The 15,003-nt window shown below is 46.7% G+C and overlaps 1 protein-coding gene across 1 annotated transcript; it reads right to left on the minus strand.

Moving 5' to 3' along the window:
* Positions 1-893: 893 nt before the first annotated feature.
* On the minus strand, positions 894-14,454 carry UBLCP1 (ubiquitin like domain containing CTD phosphatase 1). Its single transcript, XM_069763492.1, has 10 exons — positions 14,133-14,454; positions 12,433-12,524; positions 11,122-11,207; positions 9,525-9,640; positions 9,168-9,266; positions 8,266-8,303; positions 5,643-5,741; positions 3,756-3,872; positions 1,672-1,799; positions 894-1,390 (listed from the first exon to the last, which is right to left on the minus strand). The coding sequence occupies exons 1-10, from the start codon at positions 14,314-14,316 to the stop codon at positions 1,360-1,362; spliced, it is 990 nt and encodes a 329-aa protein (XP_069619593.1). The 5' UTR covers positions 14,317-14,454; the 3' UTR covers positions 894-1,359.
* Positions 14,455-15,003: the final 549 nt, after the last annotated feature.

Here is a 15,003-nt window from a genome sequence, read left to right on the forward strand (position 1 = left end):
GGTGGGAATCCAGTCCTCCAACAACCGACTGATCATGATCATCAATATCAGATGGGTGGGGGTCCGGTACCCCAGCAACTGACTGATCATCAATATCAGATGGGTCAGGGTCCGGTACCCCAGCCGATCATCATCAATATCAGATGTGTGGGGGTCCGGTACCCGACAGATCATCATCAATATCAGATGTGTGGGGGTCCGGTACCCGACAGATCATCAATAACAGATGTGTGGGGGTCCGGTACCCCAGCAATCTACCGATCATCATCAATATCAGATGTGTGGGGGTCCGGTACCCCAGCAATCTACCGATCATCATCAATATCAGATGTGTGGGGGTCCGGTACCCCAGCAATCTGCCGATCATCATCGATATCAGATGTGTGGGCGTCCGGTACCCCAGCACTCTACCGATCATCATCAATATCAGATGTGTGGGGGTCCGGTACCCCAGCAATCTACCAATCATCATCGATATCAGATGTGTGGGCGTCCGGTACCCCAGCACTCTACCGATCATCATCAATATCAGATGTGTGGGGGTCCGGTACCCCAGCAATCTACCAATCATCATCGATATCAGATGTGTGGGGGTCCGGTACCCCAGCACTCTACCGATCATCATCAATATCAGATATGTGGGGGTCCGGTACCCCAGCACTCTACCGATCATCATCAATATCAGATATGTGGGGGTCCGGTACCCCGACACCCGACCAATCAGCTGTTCTCTCCTCTGGTAAACACTAACCAGCACGGCTCCATTCGAGGTGCCGAATTTTCCCGCTCAGCTCCTATGTAACAGCATGCAATTCTGCAGTGCCGGACTATCAGACTTTCTGGATTACTGGGATGGATTGTACTTCTTACAGACAGAATCAGAATACGTAAAACTGATTTAAGGCCGTATGTTTATTCGCATGATGTTCTCATTGGCATATCCCCAAAGCTTTTCTGGGGTTGTCCTCGGTAAATGGTGGAACGTTGATCTGATCTGTAACTTAAAAGCAACTCGTATAGAAAACTACACGACGGAAGCTAAAAAAAAACAAAAGAAAAACCTCCATTCTCTGAGCGGTTTATATAAAAAATATAAATAAATGATCAAAAGTTGATCATAACACAGAAAGCTCTGTGCACGGCGTCTGAATACTCCCATCATTGGTAAAGCCGGGGAGGAGGAAGGGGGGGGCAAACTAAATTTATCGAAATGCCTTGTGCATCGCTATAAACTAGGGGACGAAAAAAAATTAGGACAAAAGACGCAACGTGAAACATTCAAGTTTTACTCCGCTGTTTGTCCGTGCCACCCGCCCCGGATACAAGTCTCCGGACGTGAAGCTCTTCATCGAAGACGATCTACGATTGACCTTGTTTTTTCGAGAGATATCTGTAAAAAATGAAAAGAAGATGGAGATGAGGGGAATTCTAAGTCATAAATCTGATGGGTGGGATCCAGGGATTGTGAAGAATTGTAAACTGTGGCAAGACAACTTCAAGGAGTCAGATCATTTGTTTTCCCTGGAGATAAGAGGTGCCAGAAGCATCTCCCTGCAGCTAGGAAATAGTCACCAGCCAAACCAAACATCGTGAGTGGTTATCAGGGGTCTACGGGGCGGGGGGGCTTCATACATATACGTATTGGAGGCAGGACGACGGACCGACACTTACTTCTCCCAGTGTTTGTGGTTAAGATCCGAAAGGTCTTCTAGTTTAGCAATTTCTTTAAGGTACTCGGAAAGCTTCAGGAGTTCTTTGTCTTTATCCCGATTCAAATGTGCTTTCATGAAAGGTCGGATCTGTGAAAAGAGAGAGAATAGTTATTACAGACGGATAGAAATGAGAAAGGAAAGAAGAGAAAGAAAAGAAGAGAAAGAAAAGAAGAGAAAGAAAAGAAGAGAAAGGAAAGAAGAGAAAGGAAAGAAGAGAAAGGAAAGAAGAGAAAGGAAAGAAGAGAAAGGAAAGAGAAAGGAAAGAAGAGAAAGGAAAGAAGAGAAAGGAAAGAAGAGAAAGGAAAGAAGAGAAAGGAAAGAAGAGAAAGGAAAGAAGAGAAAGGAAAGAAGAGAAAGGAAAGAAGAGAAAGGAAAGAAGAGAAAGGAAAGAAGAGAAAGGAAAGAAGAGAAAGGAAAGAAGAGAAAGGAAAGAAGAGAAAGGAAAGAAGAGAAAGGAAAGAAGAGAAAGGAAAGAAGAGAAAGGAAAGAAGAGAAAGGAAAGAAGAGAAAGGAAAGAAGAGAAAGGAAAGAAGAGAAAGGAAAGAAGAGAAAGGAAAGAAGAGAAAGGAAAGAAGAGAAAGGAAAGAAGAGAAAGGAAAGAAGAGAAAGGAAAGAAGAGAAAGGAAAGAAGAGAAAGGAAAGAAGAGAAAGGAAAGAAGAGAAAGGAAAGAAGGGAAAGGAAAGAAGGGAAAGGAAAGAAGGGAAAGGAAAGAAGAGAAAGGAAAGAAGAGAAAGGAAAGAAGAGAAAGGAAAGAAGAGAAAGGAAAGAAGAGAAAGGAAAGAAAGCAAAGAAAAAAAGAAAAGAAAGAAAAAAAGAAAGAAAGAAAGAAAGAAAAGAAAGAAAGAAAGAAAAAGAAAGAAAAGAAAAAAGAAAAGAAAGAGAAAAGTAACAAAGCAAAAAAATAGAAGAAAGGAAAAAGAAAGAAATAGAAAAACAGAAAGATTGAAAGAAAGAAGAAAATAGAAATTAAGAAAAAGAGAGTAAACGAAATGGAATAAAAAAGTACTCCATAATTGGCTTAAATCTTGCCGAATACAGATAGACACTAGATAGAGAAACAGATAATAAATAGATAGATAATAGATAGATAATAGAACGATAGATGATAGATAGATAGATGAAAAAAATGAAACTAACATATTTGATCAGAGAATCCGCTTTTTTTCTCTGCCAGAACCGATCATTCTTAATTCCCGGGTAAAATGTGTTTTCAGAGAAGACATTACTGTGATCGATGACGGTTGGTGCTGATAAGATTCTATGTAGATGGATGAAGGAGGAGGCGGGGTGTTCTGACACTGGCTCCTCCCTCTTACTCCCTGCTACATAGAATTCTATCAGCACCACCTGTCATCTCGGATCTCAGTAATGTCTTCACTGAATATAGATTTTACGCCTGAATTGTCGGAGAAAGAAGCAGATTTCTCTGATCCGATATATTACAGAGTTTATATTACACAGTTGCTTATTTCCATGTTCGCTATTGATCTATGAAATATAAATTAACGCGACAATTAGTCTTTTAGCGTTCGTGGCTTCAGATTGATGTTTCCTTGAGGACGAGGTCATGCTCTAAACATGCCAATCACAGATGGACGTCTGCCGTGGTCTCACCTTCCACTGATGGAATGAATCTGTCATTGACCATAACTGACAGATCCCAACCGTGATGGAAAGAATCCAAAATGGAAGATTCTAGATTTTTGACAGATCTCCACCATTAGATCTGGCACCAGTCAAGGCGCCGATGTCAGCAGAACCAGAAATCTTTCGTTTCTCGTCAACTTCAAGAGCGACTAAACTTTTCAAGAATGTTTTATCAGTGGGGTCCAGGGTCCTGAGACCCCCAAAGAACACTCAATCTACAGGACAGAAGTGCTCCTCCTAGGTTCAGGCATCACTGAGCACTTCTGCCCCTGGGTTTTCTGGGAGAAGACCCCCATGACCAACAGTAGTGAAACATGGCCTTTAAGTCATCAATACGGGTGAGTGACACTGACGTCGGACTACACATCCCAGCCTCCTGTGACACTTTCACTAACCTTTAGGCCGTTCTGTGGATTCATCAGGAAATTCCGCCCTATGTCGTCAAACATGATGGTATTCCTCTTACTGTAGGAGTCTCCGTATTTGCCCCATATCACCCCGAGCGGCTTCACCTAACAAAACATACAAGGGCACTTATAGATGTGACTCGAGACTGGCAGAGCACCCAGCACCGAAGAGTTAAAATTGTATCACAATCCACTTAACGCGCTTCAAGCCGGCTCCTAATGAAGCTGTAAGAGTCGACCTGAAATGCGTGGTGACATTGTGGTATAAAAGGGTTCTCCGTGTAACAACACTGAAAACATATCCACAAGGTTGGTGCTAAATGCATGATTTGATTAGTGAAGGAGGGGGGGGGGGGGGGAGGCTGATGTCTGGGACCCTCACCGATCCCCATTATAAAAGGAGAGGTAGTGTCCGACTCCTTACATTACCCCCTCTTTATTCGTGGTCTACGATAGCGATGGTTCCCATAACTCCATAGAAGTGATGGTGACACATTGTTCTGGTGGTCCCCAAAAGTTGGCCCCACCTCCACATAACATAGCAATTTTCGGTTTTACTTTTTTCCTTCCCTTCTTCCCAGAGCCACAAGCTTTTTATTTTTCAGTCCACATAGCCGTAAGAGGGCTTGTTTTTTACGGGATGAGTTGTACTTTTGAATGACACCTTTTGTTCTACCGCATAGTGTACTGGAAAGCGGGGAACAAAAATTCAAAGTGTGTCGAAAATGCAAAAAATAAAGTGCAATTTTATTATTTTTTTATTCCCCATATTCGCTACATGATAAACCTGAGATGGTAATATGATTCTCCAGGTCAGTAAGAGTGCACAGATACCAAACATGGATATGTTTTACTTTAGTGAAAAAAAACTACATTTTTTTTTTTTAACTTTAACATTTTTTGAGACCTGTAACGTTTTCATTTTTTCGGAATATGGGGCTCTGATTACATTTTTACTGCGGGGGAGGGGCGGGGTAAAAAAAAAAGGTAATTCTAGAGGTTTTTTTTTTCTCATTCCGTCGTTTACCGATCGGATTAATTTAACATTTTGCTAGATCAAACTTTTACGAACGCAGCGATACCAAATGTGTAATTTTTTTTATTTTTTAATGGGGAAAAAAAGGGGGTGATTTGAACTTGTGCCACATTTATTCTCCCCCCCCATTTTTTTTTTTACCACCTTTTACTATAATTTGTTATTCTCTTTTGGGGACGCGAAGCTGCGATCGTCTGGTCGCTTGTACTATATACAGCAGGGCATCAGCACTTCTATCACTATCTCCTACGAACACCAGCCATGGGCCGGCTTTCCCAGTAGGATCGCAATGACATCAGCAGAGTGTCTTTGGCGTGCCCGAAATATATGTTCGAGTGCCCGCGACTTCATGTCTGCTGCAAACAGCCGCGGGGACTCAAACATATTTTTTGACACTCGATTAGCACCCGAGCATGCTCAGATAACACCTTATCCCAGCATATTTGCTCATCACTAATTGCCTAGGAGACCGACCACCACTGCTGTCCAGCTTGTAAGCATTGCCGGGATTAGGAGGTAACAGAACCCTCCTGCGATCCTGACCAGCTTCCGAGCAGTACTTACAAGCTCAGTAGTAAAGAGCACTGCACTGTTCAGCTGTCTAGTGGTCGGTCTCCAAGGCAACCAACTGTAAACAAAAGAACAGTTAAAATCTCAAGAACAGCTGAAAGTTTTGGTGGCCATTATGTATTGGGGAAAAAAATAAAAAATATTCTGGGACATAGGTGGTTTTTAAAGTCATTGGATGTGAGAGAAACGCGTCGGTAACACGGGTAATTATTATTATCGGCGAGGAGAGGATACGACGAGGTGTTGCCCGAAGCCTGACATGAGCTTACAGCAATGAGGCCTCTCCTGGGGGTGTGCACTGTGATCATGGCCGCGCTGTCCAACATGAAAGTGATCTTGTAATTTTCGTTTGTGCTGACGCCCAACTCCTAGAGGAAAGAAAAGGAGAGAAATGTCTAAAAGCCAAATTACCAATCAGAAAACAAGTCAGGTTCTTCGAAAAATGCATCAAAACGTTCTCACCGCGCCAAATAAATGACACCGTTATTGGTAGCGATGTGTCACCTAATTGTGCCCCCCGGGAGTTCCCAGCTGTATGACTGGAGGGGGTCTGACCTCCAAGATCTCCAAAGTTAGGTTGTTCCCCTAACACTGATTTTATCCGATCGCCCGCTGTGCAGGGCACTGATCTGTTGGGTTAGCATAGATGACCAGGAGCGCAGCTGGGCAGGAGAAGCTCCTGGATGCAGTTTGCTATAAAGAAAAACAAACTTGGCCTTACTCACCCATCCCAGGTCCCAGACAAAAGTCCCGGTTTCTGTTGTTGTCTGCAGCAATGACGCCAATCAATGAGCTCGGCGGCTTTGTCTGAGTGGGTGTTGCCAATCGCTGTGACGTCAGCGCCGTAGACAATAACAGAAGCCAGAAGCAGCGGCAGACACTTACTCCAGGACCCGGGGAGAGTGAGTAAAGCACATTTTGTTTTTCTCAATGCAAGCCAGGAAACAAAAAGGTTTTCCAAAACTGGAAAACCTCTTTTAAAAGGGGAGATCACGATAAATCAGCCGTTTGGTCCCGTTCACTTTCAGGATGGTCCGCCAGCGATCCAGAAGTAACGGCATATTATATTGATACTAGCTATTGAACCCGTTCTACGCCCGGGTGGCGAGTATTTACATTGGTATATAGTCCCCATCCTGTAATGTGCTGCTCCATCCTGCGCCCCCATTCTGTCATGTGCTGCTCCCATCCTGCGCCCCCATTCTGACATGTGCTACACCCATCCTGCGCCTCCATTCTGACGTGCTGCACCCATCCTGCGCCTCCATTCTGTCATTTGCTGCTCCCATCCTGCGCCCCCATCCTGTCATGTGCTGCCCCCATCCTGCGCCCCCGTTCTGTCACGTGCTGCTTCCATCCTGCACCCCCGTTCTGTCATGTGCTGCCCTATTCTATCATGTGCTGCTCCCATCCTGCGCCCCCATTCTGTAATTTGCTGCTCCCATCCATATGCCCCATACGCTGCTCCATAAAGGTTTATGGCCCCCATAAGATGCCCCATAGTATATGCCCCGTACACTGCTCCATAAAGGTTTATGGCCCCCATAAGATGCTCCATAGTATATGCCCCGTACACTGCTCCATAAAGGTTTATGGCCCCCATAAGATGCCCCATAGTATATGCCCCGTAAACTGCTCCATAAAGGTTTATGGCCCCCATAAGATGCTCCATAGTATATGCCCCGTACACTGCTCCATTGTGGTTGATGGCCCCATAAGATGCTCCATGGTATATGCCCCCGTACACTGCTCCATAAAGGTTTATGGCCCCCATAAGATGCTCCATAGTGTATGCCCCCGTACACTGCTCCATTATGGTTTATGGCCCCCATAAGATGCTCCATAGTGTATGCCCCGTACACTGCTCCATTATGGTTTATGGCCCCATAAGATGCTCCATAGTATATGCCCCGTATGCTGCTGCGATATATATATAAAAAAAAACACCATACTCACCTATCGTCGCTGGGTGCAGAGTGCTGGGGGGCCTGAGCAGGCGGGGACACCGGCGCGCTGTGGGGGTCAGGTGCCGGTATCGCCGCTAGCTCAGGCCCCCCAGCACTTGCTATATTCACCTGGCCGTGATCCAGCGCTGCGTCCGCTCCGTGTTCCGGCTCCTCTGGCTGTGACTATTCAGTCAGAGGGCGGTGCACATTAAGCGCGTCATCGCGCCCTCTGAACTGTGAACGTCACAGGCAGAGGACCCGGAACACGGAGCCACACGCAGCGCTGGAACGGTGGACAGCTGAATATAATACTTACCCTCCTGGCGCGTCCACGGTCCCTGCCTCTCCGCTGGAGATCGCGGTGTGCGTTCAGTGTTTACGCATACTGCTATCTCCTGGGAGCGTCACTCTCTGCGCCGGCGCTTGCGCAGTCTATAAAGGCTTCGGACAGAGTGACGCTCCCAGCGTTATATTATAGATGGATGGGAATACCCCCTAAATTTTGGACTGGACTTTTACCCATTTTTGCACAGTAGTGATGGATTGTAGCCAAAAACTGGTAAGGACGTGATGACTTACCAGTCTCCGTCTGCGGAGATAATGCAGACCTTCTATGCGGTCATCAGAGTACACCGGCGCCAAGGCAAACATTGGGAGCCCTTACAGATGTGCAAGTGGTTTTAGGACCCCCCCAGATCTACTGGAACATATTTTACGTAAATTGTTTTGAAGGCAAATGGTTACTGGTGTAAACCCCTTTAACCCCAAATAAAGAGTAGAAAGCAGTCACCAAGCAGCCTCCTGTTAGAGGAAGATGTCGGCTGTGTAATACAGCCGGCACCCGCCATCTATGCAGCGTCTCCGGCGTTCTGCTCCTATGCGCACATCTTTGGTATTCGGGCGGTTGTCGTACATCACACATCTGACGTAGCGCGCTGCTGCTCACCTTCATTTTGGCTTCTATCCATTTCATGCTGGTTGCCGCTGTAAAAAGATAGATAGATGGTCATTATCAAAGTCCAGGCGAACCCCCTACTTCAAGACCGGCCATTATGGGTTTTTCCCTCCCTTACTTCCACCAGTCATAACGTTTTCATTTTTCCCATCCATGAGGGCCGGGTTTTTTTTTTGCGAGACAAGTTGTAGTTTTGGGCGACACCATTCATTTTACCATTACTGTACTGAAAAATGGGTAAAAAATTCCGGGTGGGATGAAATGGTAAAAAAAAGGCCATTTTGGGGGGCATAGTTGTTACACCGTTCATTCTATGATTCTCCCAGGCAGTGCAATTACAGCAATACCAAGCTTGTATAGTTTTTTTTATGTAAGGAACCAAAAAATAAAATCAGAAGTATAAAAATATATATATTTTTTTTCTCTATATATATATTTTTTAACATATACACGTGTATTCTTTTTTTAGCAGACATTTATTATGTACAATATATTCTATATTATACATACATACAGTTGAGCTCAAAAGTTTACATACCTCGGCAGAATTTTTGCTTTCTTGTCCTTTTTTTCAGTGAATATGAATGATGACACCAAAACTTTTTCGCCACTCATGGTTAGTGGTTGGGTGAAGCCATTTATTGTCTAACTATTGTGTTTTCTCTTTGTAAATCATAATGACAACCCAGAACATCCAAATGACCCTGATCAAAAGTTCACATACCCCATTTCTTTATACCGTGTATTGCCCCTGATCAAAATGGCTCGGAGCAGCGATCGGAGCTCAGCTCTGCTCGCTGCCGTCACAGACAGATGCCGGCTGTGTAACGTAGCCGGCACCTTCCCTAGTGCATCTACTTGAAAAATAAAAGTTGTAGCCTTGAGTTACTTACACCATATTACAATATCGTAGTCTTCATACGCCGAGGTAAGAAATTCATGCAGGTACGGCCTCATGAGCTCCAATCCGGTTTCTGCACATGATCGATGGTCTACAATAATGAAGGAGAACAGAACATCAGGACCAAAGCTGCGATCACTTCAGTAGGGAATTGGCTTTTTAGCATTTGTCTCATACAATGTAGATTATACGCCGACCTCCGGGGTAATGCCGCAATCTGTTCTCATGGTTGTTTTTTTTTTTACTAAAGACTTGTGGCCGGCACCATCGGACTCCATCGTATACACGGCACCGTACGGCTCTGGACAACCGGGCCTTACTAGCCAAGAAGCGAGGGCGACATACTGACCGAACAGCGTGTAGTCTACGTCTAGCACCAGCAGCTTTTTCCCTTCTCTCGGGGGATTTAGGACCTCCACCTTGTAGTCTTTGACACGACGGGAAATCTTTGCCAGATTTTCTTCTCTGAAAACAATGACAGGTGACTGGATCATCTCACTGTTAAAGGGACGGTCCAGTACTCAATCGCATCCTCATATACTGACGCCATTCCGGAGATACCGGCACGCAGTCTCCCAGCCAATCAGCGGTCACTAATGAGCTTCACTTCCTTCCTACGAGCCTCGGACGTGTGATCCCAACTGCCCAATAGTGACCGCTGATTGGCTGCTGGGTCCCGGAGACCCGGCGCCGACATCGCTGGAAAGGGGCAGAGTATAGGGTATTTTTCTCTTCCATTGGGGAATGCAGTATTTAAAATGGAGACGTTAAAGTTTGTTTGTTTTTTACTTAAATGCATGTACTTGGGGCTAAAAATCATCTTCACCATTGGGTTTCACTAAACATTTTGCGCTGTTCTGCTTTTACATTCTCCTTCATCCCCGGCCATATTCACCTTTGATGTGATCTGCGGTCATACGTCAGAAAGAGAAGGACAAAAGCGTTACACACCATCCTAGGAGGCTCACTGACAGGTCCTCGGTTAACTCATCCTGCAGCCAGCAAGAATCAGTGCAACACAAAAGGCTAAAACAGGCAAACGGTGCACAATGTTTAATGAAACTCAATGGCAAAAATTACTACTAGCTCAAACACTGTTGCATGGAACTAAAAAAAAATATATATAAGTGTCTCCAAAAGTGAGCAACTGCTTTACGACCTTTGACGTATATTTACATCAATGATCGTGTCCCTGCCGCTGATGCGGGTTCAATGAAAACGTCAGCTCAGGGTGCAAAAAATAAGCCCTCGCCTAGCACCAGATCCCCAAAAATCAAATCGGCATGGGTATCGGAAAATGGTGACATTATTTGTTTTTCTTACAAGTTTCTGATTTTTTTTTTTTCACCACTGAAATAATATAACGATCTATATATGTTTGATAATGGCGTCTTTGTACTGACCTGCAGAGTCACATTGATTGGGCAATTTTACCGTATTGTGAACATAAGAAATAATAATAATAATGAAAAAAAAAAAAAAAAAAAAAATTATATATATATATATATATATATATATATATATATATATATATATATATATATATATATATATATATATATATATATATATATATATATATATTTTTTTTTTTTTAATAATAATAGTGGAATTGCACTTTTTTTTTAGCAATTTCAGTGCGCTTGGAATTTTTTTTCCTGCTTTGGATTCATTCAAAAGTAGAACTCGTCTAAAAAAAAAACAAGCTACGGGGATGGAAAAAATACCGGTAAAAAAAATAAATAAAAAAAAGTTATGGCTCTTGGAATAGGGGGAGGAGAAGAAAAATAAAGCGCAAAAATGAAAGGGGTTAAGTCAGCTCTGCCTGGCTGGGAAGGGGATTGCTGTAGCAGAAGCCTCCTCTGGCTCTGTCTCTTTAAATCCTAAGCCCAATGTCGCACCCGAAATGTAAAGGAAGAAATCAAAGGTGTTCTGCCAGGACTCACCGATTTTCCACCTCCACGACCTCCTCCTCGATGTCGAAGTCATTCACGACGTCGTCGTTGTCTGGTGGTGGAGCCAGAACGTCCTCCTGCGATAAAACCATGGAAAGAATGTAGATGGGGAGAAGTTGGAGAAGGATCGCTCTGACGTTGTGCCTGAGAAGTGGACAAGCAGTGATCAGAGCCAGGTCTGATCTCTGCTGCTAGAGGCTGATGCCGGCTGTACAACGCAGCCGACATCTGCTCTGTATAGTGCAGGCTCAGCTCCTGAGCCAGTATAATCCCTTTAAATGGCACTGTCGACATCCAACGGTGGCATTTAAGTGATATCCATCCATCCTCCCCATCTGTGATGTGACCACTGACTGCAAGGAGTGAAGCCCCCGTGACTGCCATCTTGGTACTCCCGTAAAGCCCAGCCATAGGCAATCAAAAATTTGGTATCAAGAAAAACGCCTGCTTGCTATTCCTAAAAAAAAACAAAACCCTCACAACTAGGGATGAGCGGACCCATGGAAGTTCGGACCAAAACCCTCACAACTAGAAATGAGCGGACCCATGGAAGTTCGGACCAAAACCCTCACAACTAGAAATGAGCGGACCCACGGAAGTTCGGACCAAAACCCTCACAACTAGGGATGAGCGGACCCACGGAAGTTCGGACCAAAACCCTCACAACTAGGGATGAGCGGACCCACGGAAGTTCGGACCAAAACCCTCACAACTAGGGATGAGCGGACCCACGGAAGTTCGGACCAAAACCCTCACAACTAGGGATGAGCGGACCCACGGAAGTTCGGACCAAAACCCTCACAACTAGGGATGAGCGGACCCACAGAAGTTCGGACTTCACTTGGAACTCCGAACATTAAAACGAACTTCTGGGAAAAGTTCCGGGTTCGCTCATCTCTACTCATAATGGCTCCATTCACATAAGAAAAAAAATAAATAAAAATTATAGAAACTTGTATTTTAGCACACAATAAAAATAAAATAATAATAATAATACATTTTTAAAAAACCTACGTGCTTTTGCTATGGTTGTAATCATACCGACCTGCGTAAAAATTATAAAGGCGGAATTGCGTATTTTTCCCCCCTAATTTTACCAATTTTTTTATGCCCTGTTTTTCAGTAAAAATGAATGGTATCCCACAACAAAAACGCACTCTCGTACATCTAAAAATGATGGAAAAATTTAAAAAAATAAAATAAAGTCGTAGCTCTTACATAAAGAGGATGAGAAAAAAAGAAAAAAAAATTGCCAAGTCATGAAGGAGTTAAATACAGAAGTATAAAGCGGACTACAGTTACCAGACTCTCTTCCCGGGTTCCCATCATCATGATTTTGGTGTTTGGTTTCAATTTCAGGACCCCGAGCTTCATGCTGTTATCCGCCGGTTTGCCTGTAATGTATAATAGTCAGTATAAGGCGAGTGTCCCCCGATTCCTCCACAGGAACAATGACCCTCAATCCCCCTCCCCCCGTTGTCCACCAGTTGACATGTGCCCCTATATTGCTGCAGTACAGTCAGGGCTTTTCCTGATTACTGTACAGCTCAGATCATATGTGATAGGTGGGAAAGAAATATTGGAGAATGTGCAGAACCGTGATTTCAGCTCTGGGGGGGGGGGGAATCTACGTTGTCTTAATCAGAGCGTGTTCAGATGGTTCGTGACACCTGGGTTTGGGGTTAGAAGCAGCTTGTCCAAGAAAGGCATTGTGAAATTGGATTATGAAAGCCGGTTGGGTGAGGACGATGTTCTTGATTGGAGGGGCACCGACCCAGAGACCCCCCCGGCTTGGAGGTGCATAGACCACCAGCTCAAAGAGGCGCCGACCCGGTGATACCCCCAGCTCGGAGGGGCGCCGACCCTGAAACCTCCCCCAGCTTGTAAGGGCGCCGAGCCGGACACCTCCCCGGCTCTGTGGGGCGCCAACCCAGAAATACCCCCCTGGCTCAGTGGGGTGCTGACCCGGAGACCTCCCCTGGCTCAGAGGGACAACAACCCTGAGATACCCCCCTGACACAGATAAGTGCCAACCTGGAGTTACCCCCTGGCTCAGTGGGGTGCTGACCCGGAGATACCCCCTGACTCAGAGAGGCCCGACGCTGAGACCTTCCCGGGCTCAGTGGGGCACCGACCCGGAGACCTCCCCCGACTCAGTGGGGTGCTGACCCGGAGATACCCCCTGACTCAGAGAGGCCCGACGCTGAGACCTTCCCGGGCTCAGTGGGGCACCGACCCGGAGACCTCCCCCGACTCAGTGGGGTGCTGACCCGGAGATACCCCCTGACTCAGAGAGGCCCGACGCTGAGACCTTCCCGGGCTCAGTGGGGCACCGACCCGGAGACCTCCCCCGACTCAGTGGGGTGCTGACCCGGAGATACCCCCTGACTCAGAGAGGCCCGACGCTGAGACCTTCCCGGGCTCAGTGGGGTGCCAAATCAGAGACCTCCCCTGGCTCAGTGGGGCAACAACCCTGAGATACCCCCCTGACACAGAGAGGCGCCGACCCGGAGATACCCCCTGGTTCGGAAGTGCATCAACCACCAGTTCGGAGGGGCGCCGATCCGGAGATTCTTCCCCTGGCTCAGAGGTGCGCCGACCAGGAGATTCTTCCCCTGGCTTAGAGGGGCACCAACCAGGAAATACCCCCTTGGCTTGGAGTGGCGCAGACCCGGAGATACCCCCTGACTCAGAGAGGCGCCAACCCTGAGATTCTTGATTCTTCCCCTGGCTCAGTGGGGCTCTGACTCAGAGACCCCCTTGGTTCGGAGGTGCATGGACCACCAGTTCGGAGGGGCGCCGACCCTGAGATACCCCCTTGGCTCGGAGGGGCGCTGACCCAGAGACCCTTGTTTTGACAGCACCAAGCATGTGCCCCCGGTCTGTAGGGATCCAGTGTGTGACATGTTGCCTCCTCTCCCGGCCCAGCACCCCCACTCTGCAGATCAGTGGGGTCCACACAATGTGGCTGCTGTCACCGGCGGCGCTAGGACCTGTCTCACCCTTGTACTTCAGGCCCAGCAGCTTCTGGCGCTCCGGCAGGACCCCGGTGAGGCTCTTGAGGGAATGCTTGAGATCCATCACCGTGTCCTCCTCCGACAGCGCGGACAGCGGGAACTCCTGGCCGCCCCATTTGATGATCAATGATAAGGTCATCGCCTTGGAGTCGGGGATGCCGGCCGCCATGTGAGCGGACGTCCTGCACCGGGCGGGGGCGCTACACCATGGGAGCCGGGCTGCTATACACCCGCAGCGGGCACTGCCATAAAAGAGCCGGCACGGACACAACAACACAGCGCGGCACACCGGAAATGACGTGTGAGAACGTGCGACTGCGTCACTGGCTGCAGTGCCTGGTCGTCATGGCTACACTTCCCGAAACTGCCGGCTGTTACTACGTGACGTGCCCCAGCTCTAATCCCTGGCTTCTGCTGACTGTGGCTCTGGTCCAATCAAGTGTCCTTGCAGCCTGTAATAACAACCAATCAGAGGCCAGCTTTCATTTTTCCAGTGGAATTTTTTAAATAAAAGGTGAACTTTGATTGGTTGTTGTGAAGCAATAGTCATACAGAGATAGCAGGTGAGGGGGAGTCACTGGCAATGGTCAGGCTGACCCCAGATGTTTAACCCCTCAATGACCCCCGTTACCCATATGTTCGGCATAGGTCGTGAATGGCGGCGGCTCGGGAGCTGCTGGTGGTGTTGTGAACGATGTAAAAATGGTAGTTCGAGGACGTACATGTAGTTGAAATGTATTGAGGTGCAGAGACCCACCGGTTCCCTGCACTGCAGTACATGCACCGGACTATCAGAAGCTGACGGTGTGCCCGCCGTGGGCTGCGCATGGCGGTAACGTAATGTGGCGGTAACGTA

This window comes from Ranitomeya imitator, chromosome 4, assembly GCF_032444005.1.
Source record: "Ranitomeya imitator isolate aRanImi1 chromosome 4, aRanImi1.pri, whole genome shotgun sequence".
In the NCBI taxonomy this organism is placed as follows: domain Eukaryota; kingdom Metazoa; phylum Chordata; class Amphibia; order Anura; family Dendrobatidae; genus Ranitomeya; species Ranitomeya imitator.